Raw genomic sequence first — 15,823 nt, 5'->3', positions numbered from 1 at the left:
TCTTGATCTAACTCACCTCATTTAGCTCGTCGCTGCATAAGTGTCCTCGTCGCCAGTTTTGTGCAGGAAGATTTGGATCCATTCAGGTAGACACCCTGGAGTGGCAGGACCCACTTTATTTTCGCCCTTCTAAATTTTGAAAATTATGAAGTCTACATTTATTACTAAAATGTGTTTTCGAGGTGTGCGTGAATTTGGTCGATAAAGATTTATTGCAATTCATAGTGCCCAATTCGTATCAATATTTAAAAAATTAAATACTTCTTCATGAAATATGTTTAAAAAGTATTCTGAGAACATTCCTCAGTGAAACTCCAATTGTTATTGTCGTTGCTGTTATGTAGAGCTGAAACATTTGAGAATCGAACACATACAAATTCACCAAAGTGAATTGAATTTAAGGATGAAGCACATTTTTTAATCAATGAAAATGAAAAGTAAAACTCTTTTAAAGGACGGCAAACTCCTTTCGCTGAGTAAAGATTTAATTGACATTTGACACTAGCGTTACGCTCACCTGCAGCACGTGCAGGGGAAGAAAGTGCACTCACATCGAAGTTTTCATGTTTTAGATTATTTTCAAAATAAATTTATATCTCTAGATCAATGAAAAATTATTTCATTATGAATAATCATTTATATTCAAGCATTTTCCAAACGAAAAAAAAGCATTTTTAAATTAACCTTTACAATACTTTTTCTACGTTAGTACATGATGGGCTTTTCTTAAATTTAATTAAATCTTAAGAGTGAACAAATTCCCCGAGGGTACTTGCCAAAATTCCGTCAATTTCACATGTCTCACGACACTTTTATACTTGATCACGACAAACACAACATGATGTGGCATAACAATTTTAGCTGTCACGATGGTTTTTGCACTCAATCACGACAACACCATTCCCCTGCGTCGAGGCAACGATTGCATCATGAAAGTGCCCGTAGAATGACTACTTCTAAACTTGTATTTTCATGTTATATTTCCCCTCAACAATTTGTGAAATTATTCTACATCGTTAAAAGGGCCACATGAAGTCATCAAGTAAAAATTGCATTATTTAAACTTGTATTTTCATGTCCTATTTCGCCTAAGCTTCAGTGAACTGTTTTGACAGAAGCTTCCTGGCTAGGAGTCCCCTCCAGCCGAGGCCAATTCATTAAAGTTCGCAACTCATCAGGGCCAGAACAAAAGCAAACAGAGAGATGGAGGAAAAAGAACTTCTATCCAATATCTCAAACAGCCCCAAAACTAAAGTACTGATGATCCAAAACTTATATGTTCGGTCCAGTAACTTAAGCGACAAGCATAAGAAAGTGAAGAACGCGGCATCATATGGATACTGCCATCGAGTGTTTATGCCACGAGAGTGCTCGCCGTTGTAGATTCACTGCAAAAAAAGGTAGTTCAACTTGAGTATGTAGTAGTAGAAGAGGGGATAAAACGATAACAAAGAATGTTGCCGATCAATTTTTGTGACATGATTCATCCACTTATATAAAAAGCCATCACGACATGGCCACAGAGAAAAAGTATCAGGCAATTTCCATTGAAGAACAGAGACATAAACTGTCCCGTCGTAACTAGTAACATTCTAATGTAGAAGAAAGAATAAACATGTCTAATTGATGATTACTAAAACATTCTTAAGAAGTCAGTGAAATAGTAGCCGCTGAAACAAAACGTATCATCTTTGACAAGCGAAGATCTCATATTTCTACTTTAAAGCTTATGCCAAAAGGCCATTTTCAGCCCCAGCATGATTTAACCCAATCGTCAGCTCTGCAAATATTCATCCCCTCACCAAATTATTAATTTCATCGTCAGTTAAACTTCTGCCGGACAAGAAAGTCCAGTCCTCCCTCTCAAGGAAAAGTATTCGGTAGTTTAAACCATAGAACATTTCTCCATGACATCCAAAATGAAAAGAACCCACTCTAGGAGGTGTTTTTGGTAAAGCAACATGCACCCGCAAAATCAATTGATTGTGAAAGAAAGAACTTCTGCAACCAAATCAAGAGAAAAGAAAAGAAAAGAAAAGAAAAGAAAAGAATAACTTCCTAACATAGTGGAACACCAGGATACAGACGCTGATGATTCTGGAAAAAGGGAATGCAGAACACATTGACATTTTCATAAATGACGATACAACAACCAATGTGAAACATCTCATATACGAACACTTGTTTTCCAGCACCATCCCACATACACAGTGGCAAACAGACAATGCCAGAAACACGTTTTTTTTCATCTACATATCACTAAGCAATAAACAAAAATAGCATACAAAATCAATACTGAGAATGATCCACATGAAAGAGACAGACATTAGTTGAGACCCAACCTTCTTTAAGGAAAAATTGAATAGAAAAGGACGATTGAATCTAGTTCCTCCACCCAATAGGGTACCACTAAATAAGCATGCTGGAACTAAAGTAACATGGATTCCATTTTCCTTAAAATGTCAACATGGGACATAAGCAACATTCATTCAGTCTCAGCCTGTTACTTTTGTGAATAACTATATTCTCAGGTGGCTGAGCCATGGACGCTCTAATTCAGATATTTGTTTCAAAGAACCAATGCATCATAAAAGGAGTAAGCACTCATATAGCAAACAACACTTGGAGAAGTGAAAGGAAAGAACATTACTATTTCCAAACGGGTGGTAGCTTCTTGGTCTTCTTATAGTAACGAGCAAGGCGGTGGATCCTGCTCTCAACCAGGATGAGTCTAAACTTGGAATCTTTATCCTTTCGGTTCCTCTCCAAGTGCTTCCGAATGGAAACTGCTTTCTTGATAAGGTGGTACAAATCCTCAGGTATTTCAGGAGCCAGCCCTGACCCAAATAATAGGTAACATTCAGAAAGAGAAAGCAAAGCATCACATCACCTAGGTGTCTCTTCGCTTGTGGGTTCAGAAGAAGGAGAGAGAGAGAAAAGACCCGGGGGGTGGGGGTGTTGAGAGAGAGAAAGAGATAGAAGGACGTAAAGAAAGAAACTGTAAGGAGTGGTAAAAGCTCTCACCATGGGCCTTCAGTATACGCAGGATCTTGCTCCCAGTAACACTCTTGACCTGAGCAATACCATGAGAATCCCTAAGGATGACACCAATTTGTGATGGAGTCAGACCCTTCTTGGCAAATTTGCAAATGTTCTCCTCAACCTAAAATTTCAAGAAACATAATTGCGACTATCAGCTTTAAGTGTTCTATTATTGAGGCTCTATAACTCGTGCAGCAACGAGCCATCAAAAATCAGATCATGCTCAAACATCAGACTCGAAACAGAGCCATTACTTAATAGTAACAGATAACTATCTGAATCAGATCATGCTCAAATGCAAACCGCCGCAACATTGCGCATGGAAGAGTACCACCATGTTAATGCCCTTTCTATTGGAATCCCACTATCCAAATGCACGCTTTATCTAATCAAAGAGTCCACAGAAATTATAAACATAACAAAAGGCACCAAATTGCACAGAATCCAACACGACGCAATTAGGCAGATAAGCCCAGAAAGAGAAAGTCAAACAGCATCCACGGTTTCCTCCCACCGATAGTCGGGTAAACAATTACAAGCACCGTTCTACTAGATGAGAGTGACTACATTACTCGGTTTCGGATAGGATGTCATGCATGGGTATAGGCCCTCTTTCCTCCGACCAAATTGGGTACAAACTACCGAAACGAATATCATAACAACATCAGAGTTGAGCTTCCCACATCTTACACCAGATCCTGAGAGGGAGGCGACAGCTACAAACTACCCATTATCCCACAAAAACAAACTAACGCAGTCAAAAATGTTCTTACATCCTGAGAAGAAATCTTGAGCCAGCTCGGAGGAGTCCTCTTGTAGGGCAGAGCAGAAGCTGAAATACCCTTACTGCCAAGTATCAAGAAAACCCACAAAGGAGAGACAACCAGAAACAAAAACAGAGTCAGCAAAACTCGCAACCGGTCGGGACAACGACGGCAAGAAGTTGATGGGTTTTCGCGGTGTACCCTCGGCTGTGCATGCGACCCATGGCGGCGGACGAACGGAGAGCGGAGCTGCCTCTGCTTCTTCGGTCGGCGTCGGCGGGTGGTCTAGCTTACCCTCTGGGAAGCCGAGGTTGAGGATCGGTGCTAGGGTTTCCAATCCGAGGGGGGAGGATGACGATGATCGGAGTGGGCTATTTTGTATGCGGCTGGTGGTGTTCCTTTCAGCTCGGTACGAAAAGAGAGCCCATTGGGCCAGCAATCGCTAAAAATGAAAATCGCACTTTTCAAAGATATTCTGAAATTGAAAGAATTCCACATTTTAACAAAGTCTCTTACTTCATTTAGTAAACTTTGAATTCTATTTAAAAAATTGCCTCTAGAGCACTCTTTAATATTTTCCTTTTCTACTGAAGTTTTGTTTCTAAAAGTATGCGGTCAATTTCAAATAGTAACAATCTTTCATAAATAATGTGTGTTGCTTATTGCGAAACAAAAACAAAACAATAAATAGATCGATCGTTGGTATTAATATTAATAAAGAAGGAAAATATTAAATTGTATGCCTTAAGTCTTCACCCATGATACTACTTTTTTTTACATCCTTTATTTTCAAAAGCATGGCTTTGCATCTTAATTTTTTCCTTAGATATCGTAGGCTAAGTATTATTCTAGCAAATTAGCACTTTTACCTAATTTGACCATGATGGGCCGACAACCATGCCATGATCATTTGAACGGTGTCGTGCTTCGCGTCCTCACGAAGAGAAAGAGAGATTAGATGAGCCAAAGGTTCCGATGACTCACATCGTACACATCTGTACATTAGTTAATTTTACATAAAAGTCAACATGGTAAATAATTTGTATCTTTCATTTTTTTTTTATCTCTTTAGTTAACATGTCATTTTTTGGGGGTAATTTAAACTAATTAGCAATCACCAACCAAGTCAAAGTATTGAGTGGATCAACCCAACTTAGCGCTTAAAGTTTTCACTTATCTTAAACTGAAGGTTTAAGTAAAATCAAAACTTTAATCACCCCATAAGCTCTTGAAAAATTGAATTTTGAAACTTTGACAACACAATAATAGAATATTTCTTTTCACACAAAAGATTGAAATATGAACATAAAAGAGGAAGATTTCTTTTTCCTTCTTTACAAGCACAAATTGGAATTCTTTTTTTTTTTGGGGGGGGAGGACCTAGGGGTGTGCATGGTTTGGGCGGCGGTTCCCGACCTAGAACCGAGAACCACCTACTAAGGATCGGTTCCAAAAATTGGAACCGGGAACCACTGTTGTTGCATGGATCACCCAAGAACCAAACCGCCTGGCCCTGGGTCCAGTTCCCGAGTGGATCCATGGAATTGGTCTCACTAATAATAATATCGTTTTTCAAATCCTGCCTTGAGTACTTTTCATATCGAGTAATAGTTTTTTTTTTTAAATCGAACCGGCTTAATTAAGGGTACCATTTTTCTTTATTTTATTGGAAAATACTACCAAAGAAGAGAAATAATTTTTTTTTTTCCTATTTTTGAATAATTTTAGTTGAAATCTAAAATATTCTTTAAGTTCAAGATTTTGGATGATTGTCATATGTAGATCATCTTTTCTTTTATCCTCTAACAATGCTTAATCTCTTACAATATTTGCTTTACTGAATTTTTTTTGTAGAAACAATTCTACCGGTACTCAACATATTCTTGAACATAGTGTCATATGTGAGTCCCAAAAGTATTATTTGAATGAGCCATTTGTTGAGTTGTTGAAAGGTATTAGGGAAATCCCTTATGATGTCAAAATAAATCAAAGGCTACTAACATGTTTAATGGTTAAGTAATAGACCATGCAGATGATAGAACATGTAAAGGATATTGTCAAAGTTAGAAGACTGCCAAAAGACTGAACGTAACACATGTCCAAAGTATATTATGAAGATTTCCAGACTTCTGTGTTAAAGTTTGAAGACTGCCAGACTTTAGTGTTAAAGTCTGTTCTACATCAGAAGTCTGTCAACTCTAACAAATTTCAGATTGAACGTGAATGATGAACCAGAAGACAGACTCTATGCTGAAGCTGAATCAGAAGACAGACTTTGTGCTGAAGCTGAACTAAAAGACAGACTCTATGTTAAAGCTGAACTGGATATAGACCTTAAAGCTAAATATGTTTAGAAGCAGAATATGTTCAGACTCAGATTGCAAATTCTATCGCACTTAGACTCAGATTGTAAAGTCTATTGCTCTCAGACTTTACATCCAGATTCGACAGAACGTAACTCAAGCCCAATCATATAACGGCTATTGAATTGGTTTGGATTCCACATCAAGATTGATTTGATTGATTCAATCTAATTGATTGACAATTGGATTTTGAAGACAAGAACTTTCTATACGAAGAAGCTTAACTTATGGAAACCAAGATTTCGTTTGTATGGGCGATCGGAATCAATTTGGGATTTTACCTTTGTCACTCAACGGCTACCAAATCTTCTAGATACAGAGCTGTCCAATTGGTATATTGGAAGACGATCCTCAAGATACTGTCCAACAGGTAGTTTGGAAGTGGAGAAGTATTTAAGGAGATGAAGGATCGATGAGCAAGTAAGAGACGAAGCGTAGAATTTATAATTTCAAAGTTCGAGCGATCTTTGTTCATACACTTGTCTTTGGAGAGCTTAAACGTTTGTGATCGTGAGAGAAATACCAAAAGAGTGACTTAGTGAGATAGTGTGATCTACTACTAAGTGTTTGCACTCGAAGTTGTAATCTCTTGTTGATTGCATAGTGGAATCCACTAAGAAGGTCATTAGCGTGGGAGAGTGGAAGTAGGCTTGAATTAAGCCGAACCACTATAAACCTTGTGTTCTTATTCTCTTCCTTAACTTCTTTGTTTGAAGTTTATTCCGCATATATTTGACAAGATTTATTTTAAACACCTATTCACCCCCCTCTAGGTGTTCATACTAGCACTCTCAAAAGGCAGCTTACACACTTTACTAAATTCTTATTAAAACATGGAAATCATGAGAGGAGACGGAGCCCTAAAATTTAAATTTGTTAATTAGTAATTTTGAAATTTATTTTAATATTAAAAATCAATATATTATTATAATATAATTGGTTCGGTCCGGATGGACAGATCCGCTCATGGAACTGGGAACCGACCCTAGGGGGACCTAAAGATATATGGAGACCTATATATAGGCCAAGAGAGGTAAGAACAAGTAACTCAAGTTAAGAGAAATGATGACTTAAAAGAAAATGTTAGGTGGAAGTGCAAGAGAGGTGGTCGAGTTAAAAATTACAAGTGGCATGATTATATGACTATATCCAATGATAAGGCCAAGGGGAATGTGATGTAGTTAGATCTCACACCTAAAGGGAGGGATGAATATGTTTTAAAAAGAAATCTTAACAAATAAACTTGAAATAAAATAAGATGCAAGAAAAGTCTAAATGAATAATATAATCAATTTCGAGGAACACTGGACTTCTTAACTAGAAAGTGTGCAACATATTTAAAATAAACATAGTTGAGGGAAGAGAAAATTGCATACAAATTTGTAATGCTCACGGATGAAGACGAAGACAGATGATTGAGAGAAGCTTCAAACGTTGGAATTCTAATTTCACGTTCATACCAACTTGACCAAATGACCTTCCTTTAGATACTCCTCCATGCAACATTAGCCGTTGACATTCTCTAGAGGAAATTCTTCTAATCAAGTTGTTGGACAGAATCTTTCAAGGAGATCTTGTGGCTGTTGAAGACAAGAATGGAAATTCCACTTGATTTTGGTTGTCTATTCAATCATAATCTTGGTTTCCATAAGTAATACTTCATATGGAATTTATCTTCGAGATTTATTTTGTCAATATATAATTGACTCAATCAACGTTTTTTTTTTTTTTTTTAATAAGGTAAGTGAAATCTTTGGCCAGAAGATAGTCGTTGAAGAATTCTTTTCAAACAAAATTTATAATGGATTTGTGTCACAATATCATTGAGTCTGATTATGGACTCTTCTTTGTTCTGAACATTATCTCGTTCTGGACTTATCAGAGTGGGATATATATTTGAAAAAGTATTGTTAAGAGTCTTTGAAAGTTCCTCAGAAGCAAAGACGATAAAAATAAAAAGTTTTGTCAACTTCAAAACTTAGTAAGAGGCTTTTTTCAACATTCTCTCCCTTTTTTTATGATGACAAAAATTTCATACAAATTTAAATAAAAACCTAAAAAACAATACTTAAACAGCATAACTATTGGAAATTTATGAACTAGTGAATATGCAACCACAATGGGCAAACAAAATATGCAAATGTTAGACTTAATATTAATAATAGTCTAAAAAACCATAATCTTGCAAACACATTAGCCACAAATAAAAAAAACTCTTAAATCTGCATATGTCTCCCCCTTTTTGTCAACATCAAGAGGGGTCACACAAAACTGTAGATAAAACTATCAAGTAAAAAAAAAAAAAAAAAAAGTTTAAAAATAGAGAGATTTTGAAAATTCAAGGATTTTTTAGAACTTGAACAAGCTAAAAGTCTTCCAAGTGTTTTTGTACATTCTCCTTAATTCTAGCCATGCGTTGTCCAAAGGCCTTCTTAATCTTGGCATGAAGAGAATTGCACATTTGTTGAATCTCAACCTTCATCCCAAACTACTGTACCTTTATCTCCTAAAGAAGTTCAACTATCTTTGAGTGGTTTGGATTTTGTTCAATATGGGCACCAGCATCAACAAATAATACTAGAGGGATATCCACACTTGAAGGAAGATTAGTCTATACCTTAGAAGTTTGTTCCTCCCCCTGAACTTCGGCTTGCTTCCCCTTGTTGCCTATTAAGTCCTTAGGAAAGTGAAAGGCGTAAATGTCTTCGGCGTCTAGTGGAGAGCGATACTAAAGGTTGGTGCTACATCTTGTGCCTGAAGAGGAGTTTTTTCACCAACTCCCTTTGCCTCTGTGCCTTCAATTTGTGCAAGGATATTTCCACCTTCCAAACCTACTTCTTTTTCAACATTCTCAACAGAATGAACCAAGTAAAATGACTCTGGATCAAAATCATGAGATCTAAAGGTAGAAAGGGTATGCATTTTGATAGAAATGTTTCAAGTGGTCTCTATGGGCTAACTATGATACAAATGATCCTATGAAATTTTGCCACAAGAAAAATATTTTGATAGAGATGAAGATGAACTCCTCTTCTTTGGCCAATTGTAAGAAACTTTAGGCATGAGTCGCCTAAAGCATTAATGAACTATAGGCATAAGTTAGCTAAAGCATTTATGAACTATAGTTAAAATTGACGATGTCATGGATGATGTAAAAGCCAACCAAAATAAATGTCAAACCAAAGCATAGGCTTAAAAATTTTGGTAGAGAAAAGAGAAATGGCGTGCCAATTGTAGAGAAATAGAGATTTAGGGAAATCAATATTCATATTGAACATTGGTGAGTTTGAAAATATTTTGAATTTATTAAAATTACAAATGTAAGATATCAAAATTAGGAAAATCTGAATTCAATAAATTTGAAACTTGACTATCATAAAATATGAATCTCAAAGCATATCAATCCCTTTCTACAACTAATATAAATATAATGGTCATGGAAAATCAGGCTAAATACTATCGTCAAGCGTCAAAATTCAAGATGTCACATGAGGAGTCAACAATTGAATGAACTCACAATTGCTTTTGATTTAACCCAATAATACTCCAATTTTCAATCAGTGAAACAACGATCAACCTACAAGTTCAATGTCGACCAAATCACACTAACCGAAGCGAACCATAAACAACGCAATTTACATCCTAAGAAATTGACTACCACAACAATCAACCAACATTCTTGTGAGGTTGAATTCTGTTCAAGAACCTAAAGACTTTGAGCACATCTTTTGTCATTTCCAATGTGTGAAGTGACGGCGAAGATCACGAGGAAACTACAAATCCCATTTATGGATATATAAGAGAAACAAGTGCTGACTAATAGACAATACAGGGAAATAACAATAGCAAGCCCCAAAATGTAGCTTCTACCTAGAATAATACACGTAACAAGAATAGGAAAAACTAAACAACACAGATAATGCATGAGTATTTCATTAGAAATGATGAAAGATATATTTAAGGGGAAAAAAGAACTAAAAAAGAACCAAAAAAAAAAATAATAATCCGGTTGTTATGAGGGTTGTTCGTAGTTTTTGCCATCCTCTTCTTCGAGTGATTGAGCGCGAGGCTTTTTAGGAAGACACCGAACACTTTGGAGTCCACTATTAGTCAATACAAGGAGGAATCCCTCCTGTCCACGATCAATTCCTTAGAGTGAAATGAGTCAAGAGATAAACGCATGGAAAGGGGTTAATGCATGGAGGACGATAAGCTCGCTGGCTTCAACTTCGTGTTGTTAGGAGAAAATCTTTTATGGAGATAACAACCGAGCGTGTTCTCTCTCGTTGGGGGCCAATCGAAGAAGCGAAGAAGTAAGCCTTAATTGCTTCCGACTTCCCATCAATCTTCAAAATAAGAAATGTTGAAGTTTTTGTGAAGTTTTTCCATGTTAGCTTCTTATGTGGATTTAGTGCCGCCGTAGAATTGCCATGTTGGAAGACTAAAGGTTGATGTTTCGTGGAAGGTTAACGAGTTCGGGTTTTGGATTATAGTGAAAGTTCATGATTTTTAAGACAAGAAAAAGTTTCAAGTAGATTTGGGACTAGAACTAAAATCTGGAATTTTTTTAGGGAACTAGGGCTATATTATTTAGGCACATATCTTCTGCAAGCTTTTTATCTTAATTCTATGATTTTAAACTTCTATTTATCTATTCTTTCTTTCTACTTCGACTAATAGTTAAGATTATTCCACTATCCAACAAGTTGCACGATCGAACTTGTTTCCGTCCATGCTTATCTATCTTGAAAGAAGGAGACTTCTTCTTTCCCGTCCATGCTTATCTATCTTGAAAGAAGGAGACTTCTTCTTTCCCTTGTTACTTCCATGTGTTGCTTATGGCCTGTTTGGTAACCATCCAAACAGTGCATGATTATGATTTTTTGTTCCCGGGAGTAATTTGGGAACAGAATCGTGTTTGGTAAAACTTTTGTTTTTGGAACAAATTTCTATTTTTTTGTTCTCGGAATTAGATTTGAAACAAAATCAAGAATAAAAAAAAAGTTAATTCTTGTTTCGGGAACAAATTTAAGAATCAAAATCATATTTCTTTTCTTCTACCATTTTCTCTTCTTCTTCTTCATCTACCGCCATCCTGTGGTTGCCGTCCGCTGCCGTTCGTTGCCGGCAGCCGATCCGGTGAGCTCGCTAGAGGCTCACCAAATCAGGGCGAGGTCCGACGAGCTTGCCGGAGGCAAGCCTAACCACTGGTGAGGCTTGACCTCGCCAGATTTGGCGGGGCTGGGCAAGCCTTGTCTAGCTGTGGGTAAGGCTTGGCCAACAAGGGCCGGCCTCGCCGAGGGTCGATGAGGCTCTGATGAGGTCGCCGGCCCTCATCTGGCTAGTCGCCGGACTGGCGTCCGGCCACTAGAAGAAGAAGAACAGGAGAAAGAAAGGAAAAAAGATAGGAAAAAAAGGAAAAAAATTATTTAAAAGTTAAAAGAAATTGATTTGGAACAGAATCAATTAGTACGGTACCAAACATAATTGTATTCTAAAATTAGAAATTTTGGACAGTTACCAAATGATTTAAAATGCTTAGAAATTGTTTTCGGAAACAAAATAAAAAAGAATCATTTCTGATTAGAATTTGTTTTCGGAAACATAATCGTTACCAAACATGTCCTTATATTTCAATGTCAGTAGCTGCGTATCAGATCACATATGGTACTTGAACTGTGCTAGTTCTACAATTCCACCTCTAATTTTTTTCAATTTAAGAGCATATGTCCTTTGAACTTTTTGTTGAAATTCTAAGATCACATAAACCAGATTTTATAAAATGTCACATGCAATTGCTCCAGTGCAATTGGTGAATGTCATGGTCTATTGACCTACCTCTAATTATTTCTACTAAAAAAGACTATGTATTCATTTAATTTTTTTTCCAATTTAATATTCTACGCAGCGTGCGGCTTAATGATTAATTGTACGCATAACATCATGCTTTATGGTTGATTTTGGTAAAGCATTGTCAAGAGACTCTGTACTGTAAACAATATGATATTTCTATAAAGATTTTTGACAAATAGAAAATGTGTACTGTAAACAATTTGATATTTCTATATGGTTAAGAGGTCACATGAAGTCATCAAATAAAAAGTAGCATTACTCAAAACTTGTGTTTTCGTGTTCTATTACCCATTAAGTGAATTGTTTTGGCAGAAGCTTCCTGGCTTGACTTAGAGTCCCAACGATGCTAGAACATTAAAGAACTTCGCAACTTATCATGGCGAGACACCGAGAACAGAAGAAAATAGAGAGATGGAGGAAAAAGACCTACAATCCAATTTCTCAAACAGCCCCAAAACTAAAGTACTGACGGTCCAAAACTATATGTTCTGTCCAGTAACTTAAGCGGCAAATGTAAGAAAGTGAAGAATGCGGCGTCCCTTGGAAACTGCCATCGAGTGTTTATGCCACAAGAGTGCTCGCCGTTGTAGATTCACTGCAAAAAGAAAGAGAGTCGTTCGACTTGAGTACGCAGTAATGAAGGAGGTGATAAAATGACTACAATAAATATTGCCGCTCACTTTTTGCAACATGATTCATTCGCTTATGTAACTAGCCATCACAACACGGCCACAGAGGAAAAAGTATCAGGCAATTTCCAAAGAAGAAGAGAAACGTAAACTGTCCTGTCGTAACTGATAACATTCTAATCCAGAAGAAAGAATAAACATATGTCTAATTGACGCTTTACTCTAACATTCTCAATAAGCCCCAGCATGATTTATCCCCATCGGCAGCTCTGCAAATATTCATCCTCTTACCAAATTATAAAACATAATTTGCTTTCAATGCTTCGACAAGCATCAAATTAATTTCATTGTCTGTACAATTGCTGCTGGACAAGAAAGTCCAGTCCTCCCTCTCGAGGAAAAATATTCTGTAGTTTAAACAGTAAAATATTTCTCCATGTTTTCCAAAATGAAAAGAACCCATTCTGGGAGGTCTTTTTGAACATGCACCAAGAAAATCAATTAATTGTGAAGAAAAGAACTTCTCTAACCAAACAAACAAGAAATTAAAAAAAAAAAAAAAAGAGAAAAAGAAAAGAACTACTTTCTAACATAGTGGAACATCAGGAATCAGACACAGATACTTCTGAAAAAGGAGAATGCAGAACACATCGACATGTTCATAGACGAGGATACCATAACCAATATGAAACATCTTATATAGGAACATGTCTTTCCCCTCACCACACAACACAGCAGTAAGCAGAAAAAGCCAGAAACTAGTTTGTTCATCTACATTTCATCAAGCAATAAACAAAAATAGCATACAAAATCAATAATGAGAAAGATTCTCATGAAAGAAATAGACATCAGTTGAGACCCAACCATCTCTCGGGAAAGATAGAATAGAAAAGGGCGATTCAATCTAGTTCCTCCACCCAATAGGGTACCACTAAATAAGCATCCTGGAACTTAAGTAATATGGATTCTGTTTTCCTTAAATTCTCAACATGGGACGTAAGCAACATTCACACAGTCTCAGCCTGTTACTTTTGGGATAAACTTCTCTTGGAATAACTATATTCTCAGGTGGCTGAGCCATGGACGCTCTAATTCAGATATTTGTTTCAAAGAACCAATGCATCATAAAAGGAGTAAGCACTCATATAGCAAACGGCGCTTGGAGAAATGAGAGGAAAGAACATTACTATTTCCAAACAGGTGGTAGCTTCTTGGTCTTCTTATAATAACGAGCAAGACGGTGGATCCTGCTCTCAACCAGGATGAGTCTAAACTTGGAATCTTTATCCTTTCGGTTCCTCTCCAAATGCTTCCGAATGGAAACTGCTTTCTTGATAAGGTGGTACAAATCCTCAGGTATTTCAGGAGCCAGCCCTGACCCAAAATCATGGTAAGGTTCAGAAGAGAAAGCAAAGCATCACCTACGTGTCTCGAGTTGTGGTTTTTATTATTATTATTTTTTTTGGGGGGGCGGGCGGTGTGGGGTGGGAAGATGGATAGAAAGACAAAAAGAAAGAAACGGCAAAGAGTAGTAAAAACACTCACCGTGGGCCTTCAGTATACGCAGGATCTTGCTCCCAGTAACACTCCTGACCTGAGCAATACCATGAGAATCCCTAAGGATGACACCAATTTGTGATGGAGTCAGACCCTTCTTGGCAAACTTGCAAATGTTCTCCTCAACCTAAAATTTTAAGAAACAAAATCCTGACAATCAGTTTTAAGTGTTCTATTATTGAGGCTCTATACTCATGCAGCAGCGAGCCATAAAAAAATCAGATCATGCTCAAACATTAGAACTCGAAAATGAGCCCATCACTTAATAGTCACAGATGATTATCTGAATCAGATCATGCTCAAATGCAGACTGCCACACCATTACACATGGAAAAGTACCATCATGTTAATGTCCCTTCTATTGGGAGCCCACTACCACCCACATGTTCATCAAAGAGTCTCACAGAAATTTAAACATAACAAGAGGCACCAAATTGGGCAGATTCCAACACGACGCAATTAGACAGATAGACCCAGAATGAGGAAGTAAAACAGCATCCACGGTTTCCTCCCACTGATAGTTGGGTAAACAATTACAAGCACCATTCTTATAGATGAGAGTGACTACATTACTCAGTTTCGGATAGGATGTCACGCATGGTTAGGCCCTATTTCCTTCGAACGAATTCGATACAAACTGCCAAGACAAATACTATAACAACATCTGAATTGAGCCTCCCACATCTTATACCGGATCCTGAGAGGGAGGCGACAGCTACAAACTACACATCATCGCACAAAGTCAGGCAAACGTAATCGAATATGTTCTTACATCCTGAGAAGAAATCTTGAGCCAACTCGGAGGAGTCCTCTTGTAGGGCAGAGCAGAAGCTGAAATACCCTTACTGTCAAGTATCAAGAAAACCCACAAAAGAGGGACACCCAGAAACAAAAACAAAGTTAGCAAAACTCGCAACCAGTCAGGACAACGATGGCAAGAAGTAGATGGGATTTCGGGGTGTACCCTCGGCTGTGCATGCGACCCATGGCGGCGGACGAACGGAGAGCGGAGCTGCCTCTGCTTCTTCGGTCGGGGTCGGCGTCGGCGGGTGGTCTAGCTTACCCTTTGGGAAGCCGAGGTTGAGGACGGTGCTAGGGTTTTCAATCCGAGGGACGAGGATTGACGATGGTTGGAGTGGGCTATTTTGTATGCGGTTGGTGGTGCTCCTTTCAGCTCGATACGAAAAGGGAGCCCATTGGGCCAGGAATCGCTAGGGCGAGAAGCAGTCAATTGTGATACTAACCATCTTTCATGACCAATGAAAACAACACTTTCCAAGATTTTCTGAAAATGAAAGGAGTTACACATTTTAACAAAGTCTTTTACTTCATTTTGTAAACTTTGAATTCTATTTAATAAGATTTAAAAATTGCCTCGAGAACACTCCTTAATATTTTCCTCATTTACGGAAATTTCTCTTCTAAAGGTATGCGGTCAATTCCAAATAGTAACTATCTTTCATGATCAATATGTGCTATTTATATACACCGGTAAGTAGTTGTGTTGGTTGAGAACTTCTCATTTATTGCTGAGGTTGAGAGTTCAAAATCCATAGTTGCTAACGTTTTTAGTTGGGGGCTATGATGGTGGGATCCTGTGTTAGTCTCCCTTCAG

The 15,823-nt window shown here is 37.5% G+C and overlaps 2 protein-coding genes across 2 annotated transcripts; both read right to left on the bottom strand.

The window, feature by feature from the left end:
- Positions 1-1,202: 1,202 nt before the first annotated feature.
- On the bottom strand, positions 1,203-4,174 carry LOC104442247 (40S ribosomal protein S13). The gene is made up of 5 exons (XM_010055600.3): positions 4,008-4,174; positions 3,816-3,888; positions 3,025-3,163; positions 2,651-2,837; positions 1,203-1,388 (listed from the first exon to the last, which is right to left on the bottom strand). The coding sequence occupies exons 1-5, from the start codon at positions 4,028-4,030 to the stop codon at positions 1,355-1,357; spliced, it is 456 nt and encodes a 151-aa protein (XP_010053902.1). The 5' UTR covers positions 4,031-4,174; the 3' UTR covers positions 1,203-1,354.
- Positions 4,175-12,277: 8,103 nt separating this feature from the next.
- LOC104442246 (40S ribosomal protein S13) lies at positions 12,278-15,345 on the bottom strand. The gene is made up of 5 exons (XM_010055599.3): positions 15,173-15,345; positions 14,981-15,053; positions 14,197-14,335; positions 13,839-14,025; positions 12,278-12,617 (listed from the first exon to the last, which is right to left on the bottom strand). The coding sequence occupies exons 1-5, from the start codon at positions 15,193-15,195 to the stop codon at positions 12,584-12,586; spliced, it is 456 nt and encodes a 151-aa protein (XP_010053901.1). The 5' UTR covers positions 15,196-15,345; the 3' UTR covers positions 12,278-12,583.
- Positions 15,346-15,823: the final 478 nt, after the last annotated feature.

Source organism: Eucalyptus grandis, chromosome 4, assembly GCF_016545825.1.
Source record: "Eucalyptus grandis isolate ANBG69807.140 chromosome 4, ASM1654582v1, whole genome shotgun sequence".
Classification (NCBI taxonomy): Eukaryota; Viridiplantae; Streptophyta; class Magnoliopsida; order Myrtales; family Myrtaceae; genus Eucalyptus; species Eucalyptus grandis.
Note: the sequence above shows the minus strand (reverse complement) of the source record. Positions and strands in the feature narration are given on the sequence as shown.

Coding starts and splice junctions, on each gene's coding strand:
- LOC104442247 (XM_010055600.3), bottom strand. CDS start 4,030: ATGGGTCGCATGCACAGCCGAGG. Junction 3,889..4,007: donor GGTCGCATGCACAGCCGAGG/GTACACCGCGAA, acceptor GATACTTGGCAG/TAAGGGTATTTCAGCTTCTG. Junction 2,838..3,024: donor GCGTATACTGAAGGCCCATG/GTGAGAGCTTTT, acceptor TATTTGGGTCAG/GGCTGGCTCCTGAAATACCT.
- LOC104442246 (XM_010055599.3), bottom strand. CDS start 15,195: ATGGGTCGCATGCACAGCCGAGG. Junction 15,054..15,172: donor GGTCGCATGCACAGCCGAGG/GTACACCCCGAA, acceptor GATACTTGACAG/TAAGGGTATTTCAGCTTCTG. Junction 14,026..14,196: donor GCGTATACTGAAGGCCCACG/GTGAGTGTTTTT, acceptor ATTTTGGGTCAG/GGCTGGCTCCTGAAATACCT.